This window comes from Asparagus officinalis, chromosome 7, assembly GCF_001876935.1.
Source record: "Asparagus officinalis chromosome 7, Aspof.V1, whole genome shotgun sequence".
NCBI lineage: Eukaryota > Viridiplantae > Streptophyta > Magnoliopsida > Asparagales > Asparagaceae > Asparagus > Asparagus officinalis.
This window is the reverse complement of record NC_033800.1, coordinates 85258050-85270255: the sequence shown is the minus strand read 5'-3', so window position 1 is coordinate 85270255 and position 12206 is coordinate 85258050. Positions and strand designations below refer to the sequence as shown.

The window sequence follows — 12206 nt, the reverse complement described above, 5'->3', positions numbered from 1 at the left end:
TCAAGCGTTGCGTCGTTCCTACCAGGCCGGTCGATGCCCTTGCTATTGAGGTGGTCTACCCGGCTGTTCTCTTGGCACATGGGAGACCTGTGAGCCTCCTCAGCGCCATGGTGGGTTGCTTACAGTATGGACTGCGGGAGTTGGCCTCTGACTTTGTTGGTGTTACAGAGGTGGAGTCTGAGGGTCACAAGACTTTCAAAACTCCCAATCCCAGGGTACCAATGCCATATGCCTATTTGATGGCTTGGTACGTGCTTCACTGTCCTCCTTTGATGAGTGCAGCCTCTCCCCGGGGAGATTCATTCATCCCATTTCTGCAGCGACTGGAGTCTGCGAAGTGGAAAGGGGGGTACATGGTTAAAATTCGCCAAATCTTAGCGCGAGACACCCATTTCTACATCTACTGCTGTTTCCCTGATTTTGAGGGCGGCGTCTATAGCGCAGAGTATCAGGACGTAGCGGGTTCTAATGGATTCACTCATCTGAGTGGGGGTGTTTTCCATTGGCTTCTTTCTATTAGGCCCGGCTACCTGATCTTCCGACAAGGCGCCAAATGCTTCATCGAGACTTATCAACCCTATAGGTTTGCTCGCCAATTTGGGTATGATCAGTTGTATGTCGGGAACCCTCGTCCTCAACTTTCGGTCATAGGCAATTTGTGTGAAGGAGCCAGGGCTTGGTATTATTCTGTAGCAGGCTGTACCAAAGCCGTCTTCAAGCTTCCTCACAAAACTGCTAACTCCTATACCTCCATCAGCTTCTGTAATTGGTATTACGCCGCTTCTCAGACTCCCAACTACAACTTGAATACATCTTGCCTGAAAGACATTAGGCATATGTATAATTTAAGGAAGGGGTCCAAGACATCCCGTTTGAAAGGGATCGAAGAATTTCTGTCCATTGAGAATCAATCTATTGGACAGGAAGAAGAACTGACAGCTGAGCCTGTTCCAGAGGGAGAGCAACGAGTGGTTGATCCTCCCATGACAAGAGCGGTGGGGAAAAGAAAATTTTCTGCAGATGAGGCCGGCAAATATGATAAGCAAATTCGTCGGAAACTTCTGGTTGATTCTCCTCCCAAAGGCCAACAAAAATCCAAGTTGATGGCTGAGGCCATCAAAGCTGCTAGAGATGACGAACCACAGGAATCATCTGTGGCTGGCCTGCCGCATAGAGCGGGACTTCGCTCTCATGGTCCAGCTCTGTCGGGTGAAGGTTCTTCTTATCATCCTCCTGAGGACGAAGAAGATGAATTAATGGTTGCAGATGCAGAATCTGCTCCGGTGATGGATCTTCCTAGGTCTCCTGCGTTGGAGCCAGGGGGTCTCGAAGATAATCCACCTCCTTCTCCTTCAGCATTAATGTCACAAGCTGATGATTTAATGCCTAGTCCTACAACGGGACGTATGAAAAGACCAGCCGCTGGTGCAAGTCTTCCGGAGTCTTCAGCTGTTCAGGATGATGAGGAGCGAGTTGATTATGACGACTCCCCAGCTGGTGATGCAGCTGACGGAAATAGAGGCAATGAGGACGCTGATGTTGGCAACATGTCAGGTGACGGTGAAGATGAGGATGAGCATGATTCCATCGATGACGTCACCACTTTTGATGATGATGCTCCCAAGGTCCCATCCGATAAAGTATCAGGTTATACTCCTTTTTACATCTCCGGTAAGTCTAGTTTCCTTCGCCTTCTTCCACATGCTTTTTCTGCGTTCCGACCATTTTTTCGTGCAGGTTCACCCACTCCCGGAACTACTTCAGCTGCTCCTTTAGAGCAAGAACCTGCGCAAGTGTTGGCTCCACCACAAGAGCCACATTTATCTGGCTCTCCCATGGCGACTGTTTCACCTGTAGCGTTACCTGAAACTACTGCTACAACTTCTCCTCTGGAACAGGCGGTCGTGCAGGTGTCGACTCCTTTGCAGGGGCAAACCTTACAAGACTCTTCCGTAGTAGCTACTTCACCGAAAGCGGTGATGAAGATCTCGCTCACCCCAACGGAGGCTGGGCCAAGCTCATCTCAGGTGAAGGCATTGATGGCTTTGACCTCAAGTACTTCGCAATTGAACATTTCAATTGCCTCTGCGGCTTCGGCACCTGGATCGCCTGCTAGTCATCATCTTAACGCATCAATCTCAGCTGCTGAAGGGGTATCTTCGGGTGCAATTGTCAGTCTCGCTAATGCACCTAAATTCCTTCAAATCTCTTTGGTGTATCTAAACAGTCTTGCGAAGACGGTGGTTGAGTCCTTGATGAATGGTCAAGGAACTTTGAATTCCTTTCGACCTCTTCTGGAAGCAGGCTTAAATGGAGTCAGGAGCGTGGGCGAAACTCAATGGTTCGAACGCTGCTCAGAGATTATCCTTCGTTTGGAGGAGAAATTACAATGCCTCAAAACCATGGGCCATAGTGACCTTCAGCCACAAATTATGTCCACTTTGGCTAGTCTTCAGGTCGCTGAAGTGATACACCGGGAAACCCTAGAACAAAACTTAGCTGAAAAAGAGCGTCAGATCGCAGAGCTTCGTGAGCGTAACATTCGGAAGCGAGAAGAACTAGAACGCTCAACTGCTTCCATGAATTTGCTTCGGGACAAACTGGTTGAAGCTGAAGCCGAAGTCCTGCGATTGAAAGCTGAACTCTCCCGCGAAGAAGACGTTGTCAACATCCTTAGTACCCAGAATACAACTGGTACTTTAGAGTATCATACACAAGCTCAAGCCCTGGAAGACGCCAGGAAGGAAGTGGCGGCCATCATCATACCAAGTGAGGATGAACTCCGAGCAAAGGCTGAAGCTATGGTGCGAGCTAACCACGAGGCGGAGCTAGCTGAACTCAAGGCTCAACTCATCTCTTTTGATTTAATGCATGAGTGAGTGAGTTTGGCTTCTGTAATGTTCTTTTGACAAGAACAAAGTTTTTTTTTGTATCACTTTCTTTTAGTTCTTAAATAAAAAGTGATATTGGTCTCTCATTATTTCTTGCATTCATCATGTTTTGATTTTAAATACAACTCATGAGAAATACCTGAGATGTATTCCTGACTTAGAATAGATCTCCACAATGGTTCTGATGCAGAGAACAAACTGTTGAGGACGAATATTCCCATAAGGGGGTTGACTAATAGAATTCTTCATGTGCTATTTCTGTTTTGATCACTGAAAGAAATCTGGGTGTGCCAGAGGTATAGTTTTAACTTGGCAGGGGGATCATTGCGATCTGGGCAATTTTGAGGACTTATCGTTCTATTGACGAGAATCGATAAGTTGATTTTTGTCAGAGGTGTGATTTTAACGTGACAGGAGAAATATTGCGATCAGGGCAATTTTGAGGACTTATCGTTCTATTGACGAGAATCGATAAGTTGATTTTGTCAGAGGTGTAATTTTAACGTGACAGGAGAAATATTGCGATCAGGGCAATTTTGAGGACTTATCGTTCTATTGACGAGAATCGATAAGTTGATTTTGTCAGAGGTGTAATTTTAACGTGACATTTGTGGGGAAAGAATATTATAGCGTCTCACAGGGGAGAACTGCTATATGTTTTATCATCGGAGTGATGAGTTATTATTATAGCGTCTCACTGGGGAGAACTGCTAAGTGTTTTACCATCGGAGCGATGAATTGTGATACTTGTGATTTGAACAAGGTTTTGGGGAATTTTGTTAACCCGCTGAAAACAGGTTATTTATTGCTCTGTTGAGGAGAGTTAATAAATTGACAATGAGTTGGAGACTTATCATTCTATTAATGAGAATTGATAAGTGGATTCTGGGGTGTAGTATTAACCCAACGAGAATTTAGATTCTGCTGAAGAGATATAGAGGTTTTGACTAACACTCCGTTAAGAGGGCTCACAAGTGCAAGTTCTATATTTAGAAGAGTTGCAACGCTGAAGTGACCTTCGCGTTTGATGTTTGAAACGCGAGGTTCGGGCTTTCGTGACGCTGGCTCAAGCTTTGCACTTGGGAGATTGAACGCGATAGTGAGCTTCACGTTTTGGAGATGGTTGGGATTCACTCCTAGAATCCCGTGCCATCTTAACAGCTTGGCGGCTGTTATAAATAGACCTGAATGGTCAAATCAAAAGTCACTTGACTTTCAAAACTCTCGGCTATTTCCAAGAACGAGAACTCTCGTTTGGTTACGGCGAGATCTCTGACGAGCTTCGTCTCCCTCGTTCAAAGGAGTTTCCTCTGATCGACTACATCAATGGCGCCTCGGAGGATGGGTTCAAACTCCAAGAAAGTCGCTGAAGCGACTTCCGACACGCCGTCGGCTGAGAACGCCAGCGGTGCTCTTGTCCATGCGAGAACCTTGCCGTCGACATCGCCGCCGCAGGGGCCTCCCTGTCGTGGTGAGTGCTGACCAAAATAACTTGCCTTGGCAAGTTCTTTGAAAACCCTAGATGGGTTCTTGATAACGAGGAAGATGACTCGTTTTAACTCAATGAAAACGCGGGGTTGGGATCCCATGTGGGTCTCGACCCTCGCGTTCAAGTTTTTCAACGCGAGGTTGACCTTCGCGTTTGAGGCTTCTGACACGAGGTTCGACCTTCGCGTTGGAGATTTCGATATGAGCCTTTAACCCTTTATGTTTCAGGCTATGCCTTTATGTTGATAGCTCGCCGCTAACTTCTGCTTTTGATTGTGCAGTACTTCTCCCAAACGTGCCACTTTCACAAGAGCATCATTTTGGGTACATCGGGGGACCTGACGCGAATGAAATATTTAGTCTTCAGAACCAAATTCCATTGTGTACTTATCCTGATTCGGAAAGAGCGGAAATGATTAAATTCCCTCAATGCTCTACTCTCAGGATTTTGATAACTGACTTGGACTTGGAGACCCCTGTTGGCCGTGCCCAGTTTCCTAAACCAGCGTTCATATTTGGAGATCGCATACCAGCTAATGATCATCTCACATGTATGGAAGACTCAAAGCTGCTGCGGAGAGTTGATAATCGCTTTTTATTTCTCCCTAGCATGAAGAGGATGTACCCTCTCTCCTACTTTCTGAATGTGAGCTGCCGTCGGGGCTTGACCTTTGACATAGTAAAAGAGAAGGAGGATGTGTCGCTTGGATTTGGTCGGCGAGCTCGTACACAAATCGGAGGACAACTCAAGGGGTTAAGACCTGGTTTGTTTGAGAAGAAGGAGCTGGTTCAGGAGATGCCACGTCCAGCGAACATCTTTATTCGCCAATTCCTTGCAACTCAGGGTGAATTCTCTACCCAGACGTTTAGGTCCCCTGGATGGGTCTGTTCTGGCGAAGGAGGTTGGTGGACCCGCATGGTCGACTTTGTTCTTGAGGAGCTTAAGGACTCTCTCGCTCAATCGGGTCTTACAGTTCCTGTGTTAGCTACACGATGGGGAGTCATGCAGAGTCTTCACAATTTCTTCCCTATGTTGGAGAAATATAACCCTGACAGCTGCACATTCTTCACACCTGCAGGAGAGTTAGGTTTTGCTCTCCATGAGATGCAGGCAGTGTCGGGGCTGCCGCTTGGAAAAACGTCCTACGAGGAGTTTATCCCCACCACGGAGGAGCTTTCCTTACTGAAGGTGGTGTACCCGGAAATTTACGCTACTTTCTGGGAATTGATGTGCTACTTCCACATATGCGCCCAAGTCTTTGGGATGCGTGGAGGGGGCATTATGCATACTACCTGGGCAGACTACCTCTTCCAAAACTTAAATCGGAAAGATGTGGCCGTATCCCGTGTCGCAGTTGTCTCACTTAAGGATGCCAAGGCTCGGATTAAGGCTCTTGGTGTTACTTATAAGACCGAGCATGCCGAGGATGATTTTGAAGCTGGCGTCGAATTTGAAAGTTTCCACTACCAAGCCACAGTTCCTATTTCTAACACGGCTCTACTTGCAGGCTTCTTCATGATTTGGTTGAAGCGGTGTGTGGTACCGTCAAGACCAATAGAATCAATATTAGCTGAGGTTGTGTATCCAGCTGTTTTGCTAGCGCATGGGAGGCCTGTGAGTCTCCTTACTGCTATGGTTGGCTGTATCCAGAATGGCCTGAGGGTATTGACTTCAGAGCTTCTCAGTGCTGCGGGAGTCAAAGCTACTAAGAAGAAAGCTGGGAAGGCTCCTCAACCACGTGTACCAATGCCATATACATATTTAGTGGCCTGGTTCGTGTTGCATTGCCCTTCTCTGATGACAGGGGCGCCTGAGGGGGTTGATGCTTATACTCCCTTCGTACAGAGACTGGAGTCGGCCACGTGGACTAGTTTCTATATAGTCAGGGTTCGACAGCTTCTATCCCGGGAAGATAATTACCGGGTTTTCTGCTGCGTTCCTAACTTTGATGGAGCTGATGTGAAGGATGTCCGTTTCATGGACTTGCTTTTTGATGGCTCATCTTCTTTGGAAGAGGGTACATTCAGCTGGCTTCTCATGATCAGGTTGGGCTACCTGGTCTATCGCTCGCGGGAGAAGTGTGTAATTGAGCCTTACATGCCTTCTCGGTTCGCCAGACAGTTTGGATACGACCAACTCTATGTTGGAAATCCTAACCCGGCGTTAGCTCAGATTGGGAATTTGCACGAAGGAGCTCGCGCATGGTACTTCTTCTCCGCCGGGGGAACCCATGCGCAATTCACTTTACCCCATTCACCACCCGGCTGCTCTACTGTTATGGATTTCCGCCAGTGGTTTGTTGAAGCTTCTCGGATTCCGGAATATGACGTTTATACTTCATGTATAAATGAGATTCGGAAAAGACAACTGAGGAGATTCCTGCAGAAGAGCCTGCTCCTAAACCTCGTTCTTTAAGATCGGGTAAGAAGGCTCTTTCTGCTGCTGAGCAAGGTGAGTATGACAGGAGAATTCGTAAGCGGATACCTGTCATGGCCAAGAATTCCAAGAGGGCCAAATTAATGGGGGATGCGATGAAGTCTGCGCTCGTTGAGCGTTTTACTGACGGAGAGGGCGAAATGCCCCAATCGATCCCCTCGGTTCCTGAGGACGATAGGGCTGGAGAGGGCCCTTCTTCTGAAGTTGCTCCAACACCTGTTCCGGATGATCATACGGATCCAATCTATCCAACTCTTCCTCCTCCACGCTCAAGGGCTCTGAAGAAATCAATTGATGAACTGGAACGTTGGATGCAAACAATTATTAATATGATCAGTGTTGAGGGGGCTTCTCTTGAAGATTGTGAATCCATCTTGAATCAATGTTTGGACGACATCAAAGCTAAAGGGGATGCATCCTGGACTGAACACTGCCAAGGGGGAATCACTCTTTTGATGATAGAATTAGCAGCTTTCAGGGAGCTACAGCGCACCAATTTAGATTCTGAAGTAGAGCCGGCTCTTTCCTTGGCGATAATCTCGAGGGCGCACCACCCAGGGGCTCTTCGCAAGGACCTGTCTGATAAAAAGGCCCGCATATCAGCTTTAAGGAAGCGACACTCTAAAGCATATGCTAAAATCAAACGTGTTGCTTCTGATATCCGCGGTATCGAAGAGACTATCGCTCGATTAGAAGCCGAGTTGGACCAGAAGAAAGCTCAATTGGCCCACTATGAGGATGTCAGAAAAGAGCTTGAGCATAAAAGTGGCCAAATTTATACGAAATTTTGCCGTACACTCCACGCAGCTGAGCAGACTCGTAAGGACATTGTTGCTACCCTTCCTATTGAAGTAGAACTCAGAAAGGAGATCGAGGGACAAGTCCGAGAGACTCACCGGGAGAAACTCTTTGCCTTCAAGTCTAGGCTAAAAACCCTCAAGTTAATGAAGCTTGATGTTTAGCTCTTGACCTGTTCTGGATTAAGGAATTTTGTATTGTTTTCATTTTGTTTGTCATCATTTTGTGTTTAGATTAACAACATTGAATGAAAACGATATCACTGTTGCTCTTTTATCATCTTTTTTTTTTTGCTGCAATCTGGTTCAAGACAATATAAAATAATACAAATGCTATCGAAATTCCCTTTATTATTTATTTAGAATAATTCCATCAAATTATAATCGTCAGAGGTGTAGTGTTAACATGACGAAATACAAGATAGAATTACACTATGAATGGGCAACCCCCAGCCTGATTTGGTTGGGGTTTAGGGGGCCACATGATTTACGGAAAGTATCTCTTAAGAAACTTCCCATTAATTGGCATCATGAGCCTATCTCCTTCTTGGTTGATGAGGCGATATGCTCCATTCGAATAGACTGATTCTATTACGAAGGGCCCTTCTCATTTAGGATTGAACTTCCCTTTGGTTTTGTGTGTCATCACCATGGGTCGCCTGTTGGCTAACACTAAATCGCCTTTCTTGAAAATCCGTTCCTTAACCTTTTTGTTGTAGGCTTTGGAAATACGGGCTTGATACAACTCGATCTGCTGTTGAGCTTGGAGTCGTTTGTCGTCTAAGGCTTCAAGTTCTTGCAGACGTCGTTGATGCTTTTCTTCTTCTGTTAGTCCAGTTGTGATAGCGACTCTCAGAGAAGGAATCTGAATTTCCAATGGTAGTACCGCCTCGCAGCCATATACCAAAGAGAATGGCGTAGCTCTTGTGGAGGTCCTTACTGTAGTACGGTAAGCCCAAAGACATTCACCCAGTCTTTCATCCCAATCGCGCCGGCTTTTAGAAACAAACTTTTTGAGAAGCTTCACTATGGTTTTATTGAAGGCTTCTGCAAGACCATTTGCTGGCGGATAATAAGCCGTAGATGCAACACTTTGGATTCTGAATCTGTCACAGAATCTCTGGAACCCAAAGCTGACGAATTGTGTCCCGTTGTCGTGAACTATTCGCCTCGGGACTCCAAAACGGTAGACGACGTGATGTTTGATAAACTTGATCACGTTTGAAGTCTTGACTTCTTTCAACGGGATTGCTTCCGCCCATTTGGAGAAATAATCGGTCACGGCTAGAATGAACCGGTGTCCCTTGGATGTCGGAGGGGAAATCGGTCCGACGATATCCATACCCCACATTTCGAATGGCCAAGTCGCTGATGTGGGGTGTAAATTTCCTGGCGCCTGGTGGATGAAATCCCCATGAATTTGGCACGCGTGACAACGTTGATGTTTGATGAACTTGATTACGTTTGAAGTCTTGACTTCTTTCAACGGGATTGCCTCCGCCCATTTGGAGAAATAGTCGGTTACGGCTAAAATGAACCGGTGTCCCTTGGACGTCGGAGGGGAAATCGGTCCAACGATATCCATACCCCACATTTCGAATGTCCAAGTCGCTGATGTGGGGTGTAAGTTTCCTGGTGCTTGGTGTATGAAATCCCCATGAATTTGGCACGCGTGACAACGTTTAGCATAGTCAACCGCGTCTGAAAACATCTTCGGCCAATAATAGCCGATGCGTCGGAGGCGATCTCCTAACTTAGCACCGGGCTTATGAGCTCCGCACATTCCACCGTGAGCTTCCTTGAGGGCCTCTTTTGCTTCTTTCCGAGAGAGACATCGAAGCAAAACTCCATCGTGTGATTTACGATACAGGACTTGAGAGACTGCATCATAATAGAATCGGAGGGCCTTCCGTTTGATAGAGGCCGCTTCCTTAGAGTCGTCGGGCAGAATTCCATACACTGCATAGTCGATGTACGGGAATCGCCAATCCCTGGATTCAAACTCCATAGAAGTTGTACAGACTTCTCCTGACGGTGTCTCGTCTGAGTTTTCTTCTGTAGGAATTTTAGAAAAGTATAGTTTCCGTCCCGCGACTGGAATCATTGTTTCAGTCTTCGGTGGCAACAATAATGAGGTTGCCAAGGAGGCTAAAGCATCTGCATAAGCATTCTGAGCTCGTGGTATATATTCGATGAAGAAACCTTCGAACTTTTGAGCTTGCTCTAGCACTGCAAAGTAATACGGGATCAAATCTTCATGCCGTACTTCGTATTCTCCTCGGACTTGATTAACGATGAGTTGAGAATCACCGTAAGCCTCGAGGTGCTGAACATTAAGTTTTTTAGCAAATTGCATTCCTAATAGCAGGGCATTATACTCGGCTACGTTGTTGGTGCAAGGTTCGATTAAGGAGAATCCCCTTAGGATTATGTGGCCGTTCGGAGAGATTAATACTACTCCTACTCCCGCGGTGATTGCTCCATGAGGATTTGCTCTGGACGCACCGTCGAAGAATAACTTCCACACTTGCGTAGTTTCTTGAGTAGCGCAAGCTTCGGCGACTTCGTCAGGTAATTCTTCATACAACTTAGATGTTCCCGATACTGGATGATCGGCTAAGAAGTCTGCCAGTGCTTGACCCTTGACCGCCTTTTGGGGCATGAACTGCATGTCATACTGTGACAAGAGAATGGCCCATTTTGCAAGTCGGCAATTCAGAGATGATGGTTTCGTCATCAGCACTCTCAAGGGATTCACTTTGGAGATGACGTGAATTGTCTGTCCAACTAGGTAATGTCGCATCTTTTGAATCGCGAATACCAAGGCAAGACATTCCTTTTCGACCGGATTGTACCGGTGTTCGGCTCCCATCATAGTCCTACTCAGGTAATAGATGGCTTGTTCTTGTCCTTGATCATTGTTCTGGGCCAACAAAGCTCCAAGAGAATGGTTCATGGCTCTCACATATAATAGGAATGGTTTTCCCGATATCGGGGCCACGAGGACTGGCGGTTGAGTGAGATATCTTTTAATCTCCTCAAATGCTTTTTGACATTCTCCATCCCAAACAAAAGATACTCCTTTCTTCATGAGTTTAGAGAAAGGTTGGCAGCGCCCTGAAAGATTAGATATGAATCTTCGAATGTAGGCCAGTCTGCCTTGCAACCCTCTGAGCTCTTTGAGATTCTTAGGAGGTGGCATGTCTTGGATGGCACGCACTTTTTCTGGATCAAGGGAGATTCCCTTGGAAGTAACGATAAATCCCAGGAATTTCTCACTTGAAACTCCGAGGAATGATTTTGTCGGATTCATCTTCAGCTGATGTGCTCGCATGATCTCGAACATTGTCTTCAGATCTGTAAGATGATCGCCTTTGCATTGGCTTTTTACTGCTATGTCATCAACGTAGCACTCGATCTTCTTTCGTAGGTGTTAGACATCCGTTCATACCCGCAGGTGTTGTCGATCATAACATCCGTGATAGGAAGTGGGAATTCGTCCTTTGGACAGGCGGCATTAAGATCGCGGAAATCGATGCATATCCGGACTTTACCATTCTTCTTGGGAACTGGAACAATGTTGGCTACCCAATCTGGGTGTTGTTCTTCCCTCACAAAACCTGAGTCTATAAGCTTTTTAACTTCTGACTCGATTGATTCCATGATCTCTGGACGAAACCTACGTTGTTGTTGTTTAACGGGTTTTGCGTCCGGATCAATGTTGAGACGGTGCACGGCAACCTTCGGGTCAAGGCCAGGCATATCTTCATAGTTCCAAGCGAAGACATCTATATATTCTCGGATGAGAGATATAAGGTCTTCCTTCTCGGTGGATGATAGGTCTTCGGCTATAAAGATGGGCTTGGGGTCAGACTCATCTCCCATGTTGACTTGGATCACTTTATCTTCAGTGGGTGGTTCACGTTGTTCGAAACGCATATCCCACAGGATATTGAGACGCTTGATCCAAGGATCATCAGTCGATTCCAATAATTCCTCGTCACCCCCTGCGTCTTCGTCTGGATGACTTGTTGAAACCATGTTCACAGTCAAGTTTTTAAAGAAGGGTCCAATACTAACGTCGGACTCGTATGACGATATTCCAGATGACTGGTCATGACGTAAGTAATTACTGATTTCGTTTTCCGAGACGGGGGGAGGTGTGACGTAACCCACGCCCCTTCCGGTTTTTTGATAATAATCCGGAGGTTTTCCTTCAGGAGTGAGAGACATCCGGATCGGTGTTCGTCTTCCTTTCCCGAAGTTCAGGCCATGTTTCTCATTAAAATTATACCCCATTTGTTTCATTAAGTATTTAGAATTAGGTTCATGGTAATGGAATTGGGGAACTCCGTCGTCTTCCTCCGAACTTGCTCGTTTGAGTTGTTCGGGTTTGACTTTACCAAAACAGATCGGCTTCTGCCCTCTCCTTTTGGATGGGACTTTGAAGAAAGCCTTATGTGCGTCCTCCACTTCTTCATCCGAAGCAAAGAATGACTGGATTGGCAAGGTGAGCGACGCCTCTGTGCACAGTACGTGCCATGGGTTGGTACCTGCACTAGAATCATTCTCTATTTGTTTATTTTTAAGAGA

The 12206-nt window shown here is 46.3% G+C and overlaps 1 protein-coding gene across 1 annotated transcript; it reads left to right on the top strand.

Moving 5' to 3' along the window:
• LOC109847458 lies at positions 837–2879 on the top strand. The gene is made up of 3 exons (XM_020416688.1): positions 837–1215; positions 1420–1554; positions 1738–2879. Exons 1-3 carry the CDS (start codon positions 837–839, stop codon positions 2877–2879), a joined length of 1656 nt encoding a protein of 551 aa, XP_020272277.1.

Excerpts from the sequence above, each read along its gene's own strand:
- LOC109847458 (XM_020416688.1), top strand. The coding sequence starts at position 837 with ATGTATAATTTAAGGAAGGGGTCCAAGACATCCCGTTTGAAAGGGATC. Across the intron at positions 1,216-1,419 it reads TCCAGCTCTGTCGGGTGAAG|CCGCTGGTGCAAGTCTTCCG; the intron begins GTTCTTCTTATC and ends TGAAAAGACCAG. Across the intron at positions 1,555-1,737 it reads TGATGTTGGCAACATGTCAG|GTTCACCCACTCCCGGAACT; the intron begins GTGACGGTGAAG and ends TTTTTCGTGCAG.